Source organism: Poecilia mexicana, unplaced genomic scaffold, assembly GCF_051168715.1.
Source record: "Poecilia mexicana isolate PSO_F unplaced genomic scaffold, ASM5116871v1 scaffold_22, whole genome shotgun sequence".
Classification (NCBI taxonomy): domain Eukaryota; kingdom Metazoa; phylum Chordata; class Actinopteri; order Cyprinodontiformes; family Poeciliidae; genus Poecilia; species Poecilia mexicana.
Genome location: NW_028263391.1, coordinates 20,451,551 through 20,465,551, shown reverse-complemented (window position 1 = coordinate 20,465,551; position 14,001 = coordinate 20,451,551). Strand labels below are relative to the sequence as shown.

Genomic DNA, 14,001 nt, shown 5'->3' with positions numbered 1-14,001 from the left:
CTCTAATGTATGATGTGAAATGTGATTTTAATTACTCGCCGTATCAGTTATGGACTGTAACTTGACATCAAGTAAGGCCCAATGCTTTTGGTCAATAAATGTGCAGTAAAATAAATGTGGAGATTTGTTGATTTTGTGTGAATTTTACAGATTTGTGAAAAATTGGAGCAACTTACTGATGTAATTTGGAGTCTGTATGGCCACATAAAAATCTACAGTGGGCCAGATTTGACCCGTGGCCTTCAGTTTGACATGTGTTATAAGTGAAATAATTTGCCAGTGAATTAGTATCTATTTTTAATTCAAATTTGATGTGATAAACAAACAAACAAACAAAAAAAGAAACAGCAGATGATAACATCTGAGATTAAGGCTTCTTCTGAGAATAAATATTAATAAACTAATTACATAACATTATGTACTGCAAAAACATTAAATTTTAAAAAGTATTTCTGTCTAGTTTCTAGTGCAAATATTGTAGTAAACTTGAAATAAGACCAAGCTAACAAGTAACTTTTCAGCAAGATATGAGCTTGTTTAAAGTAAAAAAAAACAAACCTTAATATTGATGAAAAAGTTACTAGTTCCACTGGCAGATTAATAATACATGTACAGATAATGTCTCAAGAAATAATGATAAATATGTCAATCATTTTTAAAGAAAAAAAAAGTGTGATATGCATTTATTTTTTTAAATAAATAGAGGGAATAATTTTTTTCTTTGGATCTCAGGCGTAAAAATTTGGGAACCCTGATCTAAGGAAAGATGCATTTTCATCAATAATGAAGCCTCATTGAGGTTTTAACTGGCACTGCATTAAATGCTCAGACAGGAAGTGATTAATTATTGCATGTCTAGCTGCAGCTGACTACGGAGACGATCAACGTGTTCCTGAAATCCCGTGATGAGCTCAGATTAAGCCTTGCGTCCCGCTGTGCGCTGAGCCCTCCATCACTGTACAGCCACATGTTTCAGCTCGGTCTGCATGAAAACGACCAGCTGTGCCTGCAGGGCCTTTAATTAGGTTTCCATCGCGCCCCCATGCGGTCGATGCAGCATTGATTTGATTTTCCCTTCAGAAGCTGCGGTGTGGTCGCTGAGGCCCGACGCCAGATGTCACACCAGGATCATTGGGTTACACAACCAGAGCCCCGCCCACTGGACGGAAGCCCCGCCCACTTATTCTCTGCGCTGTAATCTCAGATTATAAAGAAACTACAGTTGGAACATGCACTCATACTACGGCGTATTAGGAAAAAGGAGAAAAATTCCGCCAAGAAACTCAGAAATTTCTGAGTTTGAAAAAATTTCAGAAATTTTCAGATTAATCTCAGACATTTTCTAGGAAAGACAAAGACATTTCTGAGTTTGAAAAGTCAGGTTTGGTAGGACAAAAAAAATCCAAAAGAAGGTTCTAAGTCTGAATCACACCCTTTGATCTTTCTGAATGGACTTTGCTTTTTCTCCCAGTGCATGGGCAGATTTTCTCCAGGTACTCCGGCACCAGCATGGACAATGGACGGGATGGAGGGATGATTTTCCTGCTGCAGCGCTTAATCTCTACACCAGGGGGCGCATGTGATGCTCTTCTGCAGCTGAAGGCTCCTAACTCACCTGCTGAGGTCCGAAAGAACAATAACAGATACTGGTCAGTTTGATCCGACCCGATAGGACCAAAAAAAAACAAACAAAAAAAACATAAAAATGTAGCGATCTGTCAGACTAGATTTATGGAGTTTTTAAATCAAAAATGTGATGGTGGTGGTTCAGATTAAACTTTAACTATCCCTGAATAAATCACAGAGGACAAATATTTAGCTACTTTATTTTGTGCAGTTTTTATTTATGCGTTGCGCAGAGCTGTGCTGTTCCACAGAAAATACAGAAACAAGGTTACTAGAAAAAAAAAATCTCTGCTTTGTGTTTCTGCAGAGATAACCAAATAATCAACATAAAATACAGATAAACATTACTCTACACTTGTCTTGGCTCATTATCACAAGGAGAAGAGCATGAATCAGGTTGTGATGAAAGGTGAAAGAAAATCAGTGAGCACACAACCTGAAATATTCACATCTTTTCTTTTTTTACATTGACCAACACTCTGAGATTTTATTTACTTTTCTGAAGGTTTCTGGTGACTCCTGATGGAATGAATTATGAGGAACCTTCTTTACAAAATCTGAAGTTTGTCACGCAAAATTCACATTTTGCATGTTGTTATTTTTGCATGTCCATTTGGATCTAAACTAATTTTAAAAACAACCCAAGTGCAAGGTTTTCACACCGAAAACCTTCTAAGCCCAGATGGGTGCAAGGGCAGTCATTCATCCAGCGGCCTGTTGTGTTTTTGAGTTAAAAATGTTTAAAGCTGACAGGAAATTTGAAAATATCACTTGATAATTATGTGTTATTGAAAGATTGGGAGATTAATACCTGAACACCAACTATAAAGTCTTAAAAATGCAAACATTAAAAAAAAAAAAAATACATAAGCAATGCTTAGCCTGGCGGGGGCACAAGTAAAGCCTGGTGGCCCGCCAGGCTTATAATACACTGGGGGAAGCCCCAGTGTATTATTACTGTTTTTTGGCAATAAGTTAATGTTTTTGGGTGTCTAGAAAATGAGCCGTTTCAAAAAACCTCCTAATTGTTAAGTCATAATCAACAGGTATCTGCTAGGTAACTGGATGTTGCCTAGCAACCTCAGCCCGTCACCTAGCAAATGAGCTCCAGCACATTTGGTCAGCTGGTTTTACCACTGTACAACGACTGCTACAAAAGATAAGTGTTTTATTGTTGACTTACCATCCAGAAAACACTTTCTGCAATTTTGTTGGTTGTGCAGGAGGTCCACTTCTGCTTTTCAAAGCTTTGTGGTTATATAATTGCACATCTATTTGTTCTAAAAGGAGCTCAAGACATGCAGAGATTGATCTTGTGCAAAAAAATGTGATGAAGATCCCCTTTGAAACCTCATCTACTGGAGACAAAGTGAAATCCATGAGGATCTGCTTTTAGTCTGAACTGACTCCTGATAATAAAACCCATACAAACATAAAGATCTCCAACAATCGTGAAGCTAAAATCTGCTGGCAGACCGTATCAGTACTCAATTAAAATCTGATTTCTTCGGTCTCAGGAAGCTCTCTCTCTGCTCATTGGTCTGCAGCCGGTGAAGCTCCTCCTCCAGCTCTCTGATTCGCTGCAGCATCTCCTTCCTCTCCGCCTGGGCCCTGAGCTCCGACTGGAACTCCACCTCCAGGATCTTCCTGGAACACCAGCGCTCCAGCTGAGCCGACACGGCATCAAAGAACTGCTGAGTCACCTAAACCAAGAACACAGCTTCAGTTAGTCAGCAGAATTTCACTGGCTGGTCCTCAAGGTCCGCTTGAGGACCAGCCATGTCTTTGCTGCTCCAGCAGGTCTGATTCAAATGACTGTATTAACTGCTTAGCTAAAGCACCTAAAACATGCAGAACATTGGACCCTGAGGACCAGAACTGAGACCTGCTGGGTTAGATCAAACCATATCTATGTGTTAGAATGGCCTAGTCAAAGTCCAGACCTCATATAAATATGAGGTTCAAGAGGGGACCAAAACTGCAACATGTTATGTTTTCAGCTGTAGCGGTTCACGTTCTCACTGCACTGTGTCAAACGACCCAAACTAATTTAAAAAACCCAGTTACCCAGAATGCCCTGTGCTATAGTCCACTTCCTGCTTTTGTTGAGGTTCACACATGTATTTGAACTGCAACACAGTTCACTTCTGTACAGGGTTTGGTTCGCCTACAAACCAAGGTTTTGGTTCTGTTGAGGTGAACTCTGGAGACCCATGGACTACGGCGCAGGGCATTCTGGGTAAATACAGCCAAAACAAACACAAGAGTTTAGTGCCAACTGGAGAAATGACAGCGCTCATATCGTCTTCTTGTTTTTTTTTTTCAGTCGTTCTTGTTGCAGCGCCACCACAGGCGAGGAGGGGAACCGGTTTTTCAAATGCTTTTGTTTGTTTGACAGTGCAGTGAGAAAGAGAACCGCAGCAGCTGAAACTTTAACAAATGCTGCAGCTTTGGTCCTTTTATCGAACTGAATTCCCAATATAAATTCAACTGGGAATTTCACCTCTATGGCGTGCAGGTGTTTCCTCTCCTGAATGAATGTGGGCTCAGCAGGTCGGTCCATGAGGAACTCCAGAACCATAGTGTCGCTTTTGGGGCCCTGGACCTCTTCCTGTGGGCCGGTGCTGGTGCTGCTGGAGCGATCCTCTGTGTAATCGACAGAGAGAGGAAGGTTCTGCAGTACTCCTGGGAGCCAGGAGGGGGCAGAAGAGACTGTGGAGAGGTCCAGTGAGCTTTCTGGGTTCTGATCTGTCATTGAGGAAAAGTAGTTTATAGTTTTGTTGTTTTAGGTTTGTGCTCATCTATGTGGTGCCGTTTGTAAAGTCACGCAGTCAAAAATGAACAGGAATAATTTGGAGTTTTTGGCCCATTATATAAAAAAGGAAGATTATTTTCCAAGATAATATTTCCACCATGGTATTTATTCATTTATAAACGTCAAACGTACCTGCACACCTGTCCACCTTCATCTCAAAGTAGGTTCTGCCCCCAGTCGGCTCGGCCAGCCTCAGACTCTCAGATCCTCTGGGTCTCAGGGTGCTGGCGGACACAGAGGGGCTGCTGTCTCCAGAAAACAGCAGCGGCACCGACTCCAGGTCCGTTTCTGCTGCTGCGGACGGAGACAGCAGCAGGTTCTGGTAAACGGTCTCAGCTGGAACTGAGATGTCCAAGTCCTCCAGCAGAGACAGACACCAGCCCTTCAGTTCATATCTCAGAGCGTCCTAGAGACAGAGCAAAGAGCTGCTAAGCGGCCGTCGCATCCAGCAGATCAGGTGCTGAACTGGGTCAGGTGATGGTACCTGGTTCCTCAGAGCTTCTGCCCGGTCCTGTGCTGCTCTCTGCTCCATCCTGGATGTGAGGCTCCTCCTCTCACACGCTGCTTTCTCCTGGATCAACATCTCCAACTTCCTGAGCTTTTCAAAGACACAAAGCAGACGAAGGCGCGACGGCCACGCAATCGTTTGATTCTTCAGATATTTATGGATTTGATCAATCAGGTCGATGCTGTGATCCAGTTTACTCAGATGGTCTCTTTAACTGATGGTTCACGTTTCTTTATTCAACAGTCTTTGTACATGAACACACCATAAGAGCTACAAACATACAAATAAAATACCATTAGTAACTCTTAGTGGTTCTAACCTTTTACCTTAACCTGTAAACTTTAAAACATTTAATTCACAATGCATGTATTTAATTAACTATAATATTTCTGTATTACAAATGAACTAAAACGTATTCCAACTGTTTCAACTGTTCGACAGTTAATCAAATATTAACACTATTTTATGTCAAAACATAAACATTACACTTACAATACTCTCGTCAAAACTCACCTTGTTCCCTCATCAACCAAGCGCTAAATAATTGTTTAGACCTTAGTTGGACTACTTCTTAATTATCTCCTTTTCACTGCGACCTGTGCGCTCTTTCTCTGCATGATATCCAAGCAGTTAATTAATTGTCAGTTAGCCTGCAGTTTTTGTGTCAGTCACTTAGCAACCTTACCCTTTAAAGCCCTTTCAAAATAAAAGCATCGGCCGCAAAACAACAAATACCTCTTAGTTAGATGAGGAAACAAATAAATACTAATAAAGTCATTTACTCTCAGAACTGGGAAATTCAACTGGAATGGCTTGTAAGAGGACTTTGTGTTTCAGAATGGCCGCTCCTCACAGCAACACTATCAAGATGTGGTGGAAATGTAATTATTTACAAGACACAAATGTAAAAGTGTTTCTAAAATTAATGTTACGGGTAGAGCCTGGAACTCTAAACACAAAAAGTTAAAAAAGGTTTTTGCTTAAGGAACGTTATGACGTAGCTAATACCAGGATCATACTAAGAAAATAAAAAATAATAAAGTCATGAAATTACCTGAATAAAGTCATATTATGGGAATAACATCCAAATGCATCAACTTTTTTTATGTGCAACGTTTCTTTTCTTTATTTCGAACATGAAAGCAGTATAAAATTACAGACTTAAACGAGGAATGAAAGACATTTTTGTAGCCACAATAATCTTACCATTTTCAAAAAGGAGGAAGAAGTATAAAAAACCTAATATTTTGTTTTCAAAATGAATCCTTGTTATAAGGAAAATGTAGAAGTTACACAAATTACTAGTACGATTTTTATGATATATATTGATATATTTTAGTCTAAGTATAAATAAAATTTATGCACCCTTGTATAATTTTATTCATTATAAACATCCTTACTCAGATATTTTCTCTAAGAATATTCTCGTAATTTTACTTTTACATTTTTTGTTAGTATGACACTAATGCTAATATAAAGTAAAATGATCTTCCTAAGAGCGACTGGAAACAACGTTTATGGTTCTGAATTCAAACGTTGTTACTTCGGTTCTGACGTCAAACCCAGACCTGAGTTCCTAATTCCCACGTCACTGAAAGCTAACCTGGTGCTTGTTGCGGCGCTCCATCCGGTCCATCTGGCCGTGCAGCTCCTCCTGGACATTCAGGATCTGCAGCCTCAGCTCCTGCTTTGAGGTCGTCAGATCGTCCTGCAGCTTCTTTAGGAGAGACTCGCAGATGCAGCCGCTGGCAGGAGCCTTAAACGAAACAGATTTACTCACTTCTCTCCTGAGGAACCTTCAACTTCTGAGCTGGACTGAACCAACCTGCCGAACTCTGCCCTCCCTGTCTCTGTACAGAGTGTACAGCTGAAACGTTTTTCCGCCTTCATCCCAGAACTCGTCCTTCTGGGATTTATTGTGTTTCCTTCCTGAGGTGAGATCTTCTGCGTCCAGATCCTGCAGAGACGTCAAAGTCTCACTGCTCGCAGGATTGTGTCACAGTTAGGATTAGGAAGGGAGTTTATTCTCTGGGTTTTAATGAGTTGGTTTTGAATTCAGAGGTGGAAATGAGTCCAGAGTTTCAGGTCAGTTAAAGGCAAACAAATCTGAAGTCGAGTCTAAAGTGAAAAAATGCTTTGAACCAAGTCTCAGGTTGTAAACTCTGAATTTTTAGCCATAAACATGTAACCTATTGTTTTGCTGAACAAACAAGTAGAACTGAACTTCAAAAACTCAAAAATTATCTTATTTTTGTCGTGTTTCAATCCTCGCTTACATTTTACTATAATTTACCCAAGTTTCTACACAATATTGGAAAAATCTGACATTGCGATTTTTTTTCGGACCTTGTATAAAAAAATATGAAAGAAATAAATGATTTTCAGCAGATGACTTGGATATCAACTTAAGGCTACCATCTTATTGACAGTAAACCTGCACTGATCTTCCATAGTTTTGTGAATGTTACACATATAATTTTTTTTTGTCTGAATTTGAGTTATTCCTATTAAAGCTACACAATATTAGTAAATCTGGGGATATTCTAGGGTTCGTCTTGTAATTTGCGTCGGTTTAAAGAGGCACTATTATGTAAAATTTACTTATTTGAGGTTTACAACATGTTATAATGTTATTCCTTAATCAAAAACATACCTGGAGTGTTGCTTTGATTCTTTCATGCATGTTTGAGAAATCATTTAATCACCATGGTAACCATTCAGCTGTGCAAAAAGACTCGGGGGACCAAGCCCCGCCTTTTAGACGCAGCTCCTCCTCAGAGCTGCAGTTTCCAATCTTCTGAGCTTCCATGTTCCAGAACACCCTTCCCCATTAACTCTTCGACTCAGCTCCTTCAGACTAGCCAGCAGCAATTAGCAAACACCTGGCAGAACTGCTGAACTCATTGTAGAAGCTACTTCTGAGTGAAACGCTGGTAAAAACTTTGTTACAGGGTTTATAGAGGAATCACATTGTGGTGATTTTCAGAAAGAGTAGGAGTTTTTAAAGAGACAAAAGCCAAATTTCAAGGTGTTAAATTACAAAGTCAAATTTACTTTTAAGTCATATTTTTTACATATAGCATTTTATAACAACTAAAAGTAATGTAGCTACTTGATTGTGTTGTAAAATGGCACTATGTGTCTGGAAAATACGTAATACTGCTAATTTAAAACTAAGACAATCAAATAGGCCTCGAGTCAAAGAGGTGGAACTGCTTTTAGTTCGTCATGTTTCTCCTGTGTGTCTGATTTCTAAGTCCTTTGGCTCCAGCCTGATTCTAGTCCAAGTCATGTGACTCTAGTCCAGGGGTGAGCAATCCTGGTCCTGGAGGGCTGGTGTACTGCAGCTCTTAAATGTCTCCCTGGTCCAACACACTTGAATCCAACAGCTGAATCACCTCCTAAGTGCAGTCAGATTCTCCAGAGTCCTGCTAACGACCTCATTATTTGACTCAGGTGTGTTGAAGTTGAGACACATCTAAAAGTTGCAGGAGACCCTCCAGGCCTGGAGTTGCTCACCCCTGCTCTAGTTTGACTCGAGTCCAAGTCGTTTGACTCTGATTTAACCGGATTCAGCTCATTACTCACCTTACCATCTGATCTGGGTTCAGTTTGCTCCATCTTCAAGGCGCCGACCTGAAAACCAGAGAAAAGAAAAGCTTCAAAGCTCCTCAAATGATTCTGAACCTGATCCTAAACTTCCCGTTTCTTACTTTGGCGGGTCGAGTCGGCGCTCTCAGTCTGGGCTTCCTCATCGTCTTTCTTCTCATGTAGCGTACCTGAAGAGAGGAACACTCGTTCTGGTGACATGTTTGGATATAATGTTGAATAATAAGTGAGTTAATGAACCTGAGGAACTTTGGAGAGCAGCAGAGCCACCTGTTTGCTCTGGTGATCTCTGGCTTTATCCAGCGCCGTTTTTCCTGCCTGAAGGAGGAAAACATGTCAGCCAGGAAGCACTTCAACTCTGACATGAATTCAATGGATCAGCCAGGGGTTTAGATGTTCCAGTATTCTTCAGTTTAAGTTACCAAATTAAATAAAGCTAACAAAATAACAAAAACTGAAATTGAAAAAAAACATTTTTATTAACTGAAACAAATAAAAATGGTAATTAACGGGGGAAACTATAACTAACTGGAACTAAATCACGTTTATAAACTAACTAAAACATACTTAAGTTATAGGTATAACATCCTTCATTTCAGTGTTTATGAATCTACTTATTAGCTTTTTGGAATGATGAGAAATTAATATTTTCCCCACACAAATGGTTAACGTCGGTCTTCACCAAGTAGTCTGCAAAATGGCAACAGCAAAAGTTGGGATAAAACACCACAGTCATTTGGGTATTGAACATTTAATAAAGTTTTTGTAATACAGAATCACAATACAACATTTTGACCCTCTTCAATTCCTCACCTAAAACTTTACCAAACTAATTAAAACTGTCTGAATTAGACAAAAGTCATAGTGAATAAAAGTATAATGAAAAACTCTGACGCTGTTCCGGACTCGCACATCCAGACCAGCCGACAGTAAAAGCTGAACAGCTTTCCTGTGGTTCAGAGCTGCTGCGATGTGAAGCGCTGTGTCTCCAGCCTGCAGTCGAACAGAACCAGAACCAAAGTAAAAATAAAAGCATTTCATTGCCTAAAATGCAATAACATGACATTCATTTAATGTACAGTTGATTATTTGTAGAATATATTTACAGAAAGATTTTTTTTTTGTATTTTTTGTACAATTGTAACTTAATTATTGTTCTGAATATGCTCTTCTTCCAGCAAATTTCCCATTTGAGACTGCTCAAAAAAGGCCACTTAACAGTTAATTGATTACTAAATTATCTGAGGATTATTCCAATAATCAATTGATGTTGAATTGTCTGTGAGTCTCAGGAAGAAAGGATGCTGTCACCTGGTTGGTCTCATTCAAGCAGCACTGCGACCTCAGCAGGATCTTCAGCAGGTTCAGGTTGTTGTAGCGAGCAGCCACATGCAGACAGGTGTCGCCCACCTGAAGCAGGAGCACAGGTGAAATTTGACTGGGACGACTGGAAACAGAAATGCTTCCTATGTTAAATAAATCCTAAATAATTGTGTTGTTGATTTTTTTCAATTTATTTTTTTAAAAATGGGGAATTACATATTAATTAACATTTATATGTCAACACAATAACCAAGTGGCTAATTTCCATCTCTAGTCCCATCGGTAGCCACAGATTATTACACAAAAAACATTTAATAAAGGAACAGAGGGGTATTAAAGCTATAGTAAGTAGCTTAAATAAAAAATATATGTTTTACATATTTGCTAAAATTACTATTTCATGAAAGTATAACACATATAATCTGTGAACAAATTGAACTCCTCTAACAACTAATCAGAGCCAGGAGGACGGTCTTAGCGCTGTCAATCATGCTTGTATAAGCACTGCTCACAACCTCCCATCCTCCCTCCCACCTTGCGCTCTGCTATGCTACAATTTCTTAGCCTGTAGTGAATGCTAACGCTAGTTAGCATAGCCACAGATGGTGGTGGATAAAGAGTTTTTCTGGAACATCAAGTTGTACTAGCACTAAGCACTAAGAGCCTCCTCCTGGCTCTGATTGGTTGTTTCTGATCGGGGGCGGGGCTAATAATAGCACTGGGAGAAGATGGAAAAGCTTTATTGTTTCACAGATTATTCATCTCACATTAAATAAAATATAGTTATAGATTTCAAATTGCAAACAACAGCTTAAAGCTTCAGTTTCAGTCATTTTGACTTCAGGTTGATAAGTAAGTTGAATAGAGTTGGCATAACAGCACAGTTAAGCTACGCTAAGCTAATTGTGCAACTAGAAAACAAATTTCCTGCATAGTTTTTCCATGCTAACCAGATCCTTGTGTTTTATTTGGGTAAATAAAAGGTTCTGCCATCTTTTCCCACCTTGTTCTTGGCGTCGGGATTTGAACCTCCGAGCAGCAGGAGCTGAGCAGTGGGAGCGTGTGCGTTCTGGCAGGCCAGGTGAAGCGCCGAGTTTCCTGCCTGAAACATTCAGAACAAACCGAGACCTGAACCCTGGGCGGTCATTTCAGTTCCTGCTGCAGGTAGAGATCAGAAATCACTTCACAGCCGGCCTGAGAGGCTCTGCAGCAATAAGTGAGGATGATTGGTGGGTTTATTTCGGTCAGAACAAACCCCCGCTGATTGGCAGGTTAATTTGAGAACAACTGCATCAAACTGGTGTTCTGCTGGTCCAATCAGAGGCTCAAGTAACAGAGATGTCGGATTATCAAAGGCTTGACTTTATTCAGTAAGAATATTACACAATCATGTTTGGAAAACTGCAACCCCGGAATTATAATCTCTGTAAACTGAAAACAAGAAGGATGTTTACTGAAATCAAACTTCAGGCTCAGGAGCTGATCTGATACATTTTCCAGCTCCCCCCCCCCCCCCCCTTCAACAATAGAGGCTTTATTGTGCTTTGTTGTGGAAATCTCAGAGTTGAAAACTCAGTCTCTCCGTCTCTGCTGAGACGAGTTTTCCTCTAATTACCTTGTTCTTGACGCGCACGTCAGCGCCAGCCTTAACGAGCAGTTTGACGCACTGTGTGAATCCGTGCCAGGACGCCTCGTGGAGCGCCGTGTTTCCAAGCTCAAACAAACAGAACATGGCAGTCAGAATGGAGGAACGTGACCCGTAGCTCTAAACACTGGTGATCAGAACTCACTGGGTCCTGCAGGTCCACAGCGCAGCCTCCAGCGATCAGAGCGGCCATGGTCTCGCTGTTCCCCACCATGGCGCTGCGGTGGAGAGCCGTCTGATGCCCGGAGATCTGAAACAAAAGCCCCGTTCACACCACACTTCTAAACAACACCTGATGCGTGTCAAAAGTTTCACAGTAAATTACATTTATAGTTGATATACAGATGAATTTATGCACCTGGAAGACAAAAATGTGTCTAAATATTTGTGCCTTTATATATCTTTAAAGGGGAACTATTACTCAGAAGTCATATTTTGCAAACTTTTTACTTCAATTAGGGTCTCTACAGCTTTTTATAACAGAGTATTAGGGCTATACTAAGAAATAATAAATAAAATGAATAAAATCACATGAATAAAGTCAGAGCATTACGAGAATAAAGTCCTAATAATATGTGGCTGTTGTTATATTTATGTATTCCTGCACACATTCACAGCTGGACACTTGACCTCCTCCAACACCTGCATCCATATTTCAGAGAAGGAGGGTTGAATTTAGTCTCACCTGGTGCAGGGTAGATATTTTTATATTCTGTCTGGGTCATATTTTTCAATCTGTTCAGTATTCTTTATTTCTTTTTACGGTTTTTGAACAATTATGTTACAGAATTTGCTGCAAGCTGCTAAATAAGGTCATGACCTTCTGGCCAACAGTTTTATGAATCCAAGTTCAATGACGTCAAATCAGTGGATACGTGTAAAATCGATTCAGCACCCAGGCCTGTTTGGACCAAACCTGATTTTTTTTTTTTTTTTTGTACACTTGAGTCTTCCTGGAAAATTCAAACAATAGTTTCTACAAAATAACCAATCTGCAGAAACTGGCTATTGTCCTCTATACCTTTGAATGGACCACTTCACCTCCTCCAGGTCTGCAGTGGACTTTCATGTCAGGAGGGTTTTCTACTCCCTGTTTTCACAGAAACATAGAGAACACAATTATGACCACTGGAACAAAAAAAAAAAAAAAAAAAAATCAGACTTTTGATTTTCTAGGGGAAAAAAGGACAGAAATCTGAGAAAAAAGTCAGAATTCTGAGCGTGAAGTAAAAAGTTTTAGATTAAGTTGGAATTCTGAAATTAAAATTTAAATTTCTTAGACTGAAGACAAAATTCCGAGAAAAAAAAAATTCAGAGAAAAACCCCCCCTGAATTCCGAGGAATTAAAAATAAGAATTTTAAGGTTAAAGTAAGAATTCTGAGAAAAATGTCAGAATACAGGTATTAAAGTCATAATTCTAAGAAAGAAAATCACTATTCAGAGAAATAAGTCAGAATTCTGAATAAAATGTGAGAATTCTGAGATTAAACTCGTAATTCTAAGAAAGAAAATCAGAATTCAGAGAAAAAAACAAAATTCTAAGGAAAAAAAAATCTGAATTTTGAGAAAAATGTCAGAATTTTTTTTTTTTCCTGTAGAAACAAAGTGAAGTGATGTTTAGTTGTAAACTACACAGCTCTGAAGCAGATTTTGTTGTATTAATATGTAAGTAGCTGTAGAATCCATCTAGATGAAGGCGTCACCTCAGATGAACTCAGCGTGCAAACCAAGTTCTCCACGCCTGACGATCTGACAGAGTCTCTGCTGCAGAACGCCGCCATTCAGCTGCTGCACCTGCAGAAGAAAGAAAAATGAGAAATAATCTCTGAGCAAACCAAGACACAGTGGAAAGAGAAGAGGAAAACTTTGTAAAAGCCTCATGCTGCAGGTTTCTGATCAAACAGGTGAAACATAAACTGTAAATGTTCTGCTGAGATTCTGATGGTCAGATCCTTTAATCTTCACATCAGAAACATAAAGGATTTCAGAGCTGATGGTCAGAATGAGCCTTTAATCCTGGACATGTCTCCAAACAGAACGGTGTAATGAGTAATCCCTCTGTTGTTCTCTGCCATCTCTCTGGGTGAGACTGCAGCAGCATTTTATTCGACTTTTTTTTTACCTTTATGTTGATGTAAACAATACAAACAAGACCAGAACAACAGGTAAAAAGTGCAGAAATATAACTAAACTAACCCCAGTGTGGTGCATTAATTATGCAAAGAACAGTATGTGTATTGATTGATATGGTAAATACAACAATAAGATATTTTTTCTGAAGTTTTTGTTGTACATGTAACATATGTGAGGTTAACATGTTTTAAGTTATTTCTGCTGTTTGTAAAAGTGATAAAATCAGCCAGTTGAGAATGAAACTAAACAAATGTTAAATTAGAGAGGAAACATAAAATTCAAACGAAATCATTCCTGTTTCCTTGATGTCAGTGAACGCCTCATCTCTTATCAGCGGCTGA

General features: G+C 39.5%; 1 protein-coding gene across 1 annotated transcript; it reads right to left on the bottom strand.

Moving 5' to 3' along the window:
* Nucleotides 1-3,113: 3,113 nt before the first annotated feature.
* Nucleotides 3,114-13,308, bottom strand: LOC106921639 (uncharacterized). The gene is made up of 16 exons (XM_014993450.2): nucleotides 13,231-13,308; nucleotides 12,548-12,616; nucleotides 11,672-11,776; nucleotides 11,497-11,595; nucleotides 10,885-10,983; nucleotides 9,870-9,968; nucleotides 9,453-9,551; nucleotides 8,799-8,876; nucleotides 8,663-8,728; nucleotides 8,538-8,585; nucleotides 6,775-6,906; nucleotides 6,553-6,705; nucleotides 4,926-5,039; nucleotides 4,574-4,847; nucleotides 4,130-4,374; nucleotides 3,114-3,329 (listed from the first exon to the last, which is right to left on the bottom strand). The coding sequence occupies exons 1-16, from the start codon at nucleotides 13,306-13,308 to the stop codon at nucleotides 3,114-3,116; spliced, it is 1,974 nt and encodes a 657-aa protein (XP_014848936.2).
* Nucleotides 13,309-14,001: the final 693 nt, after the last annotated feature.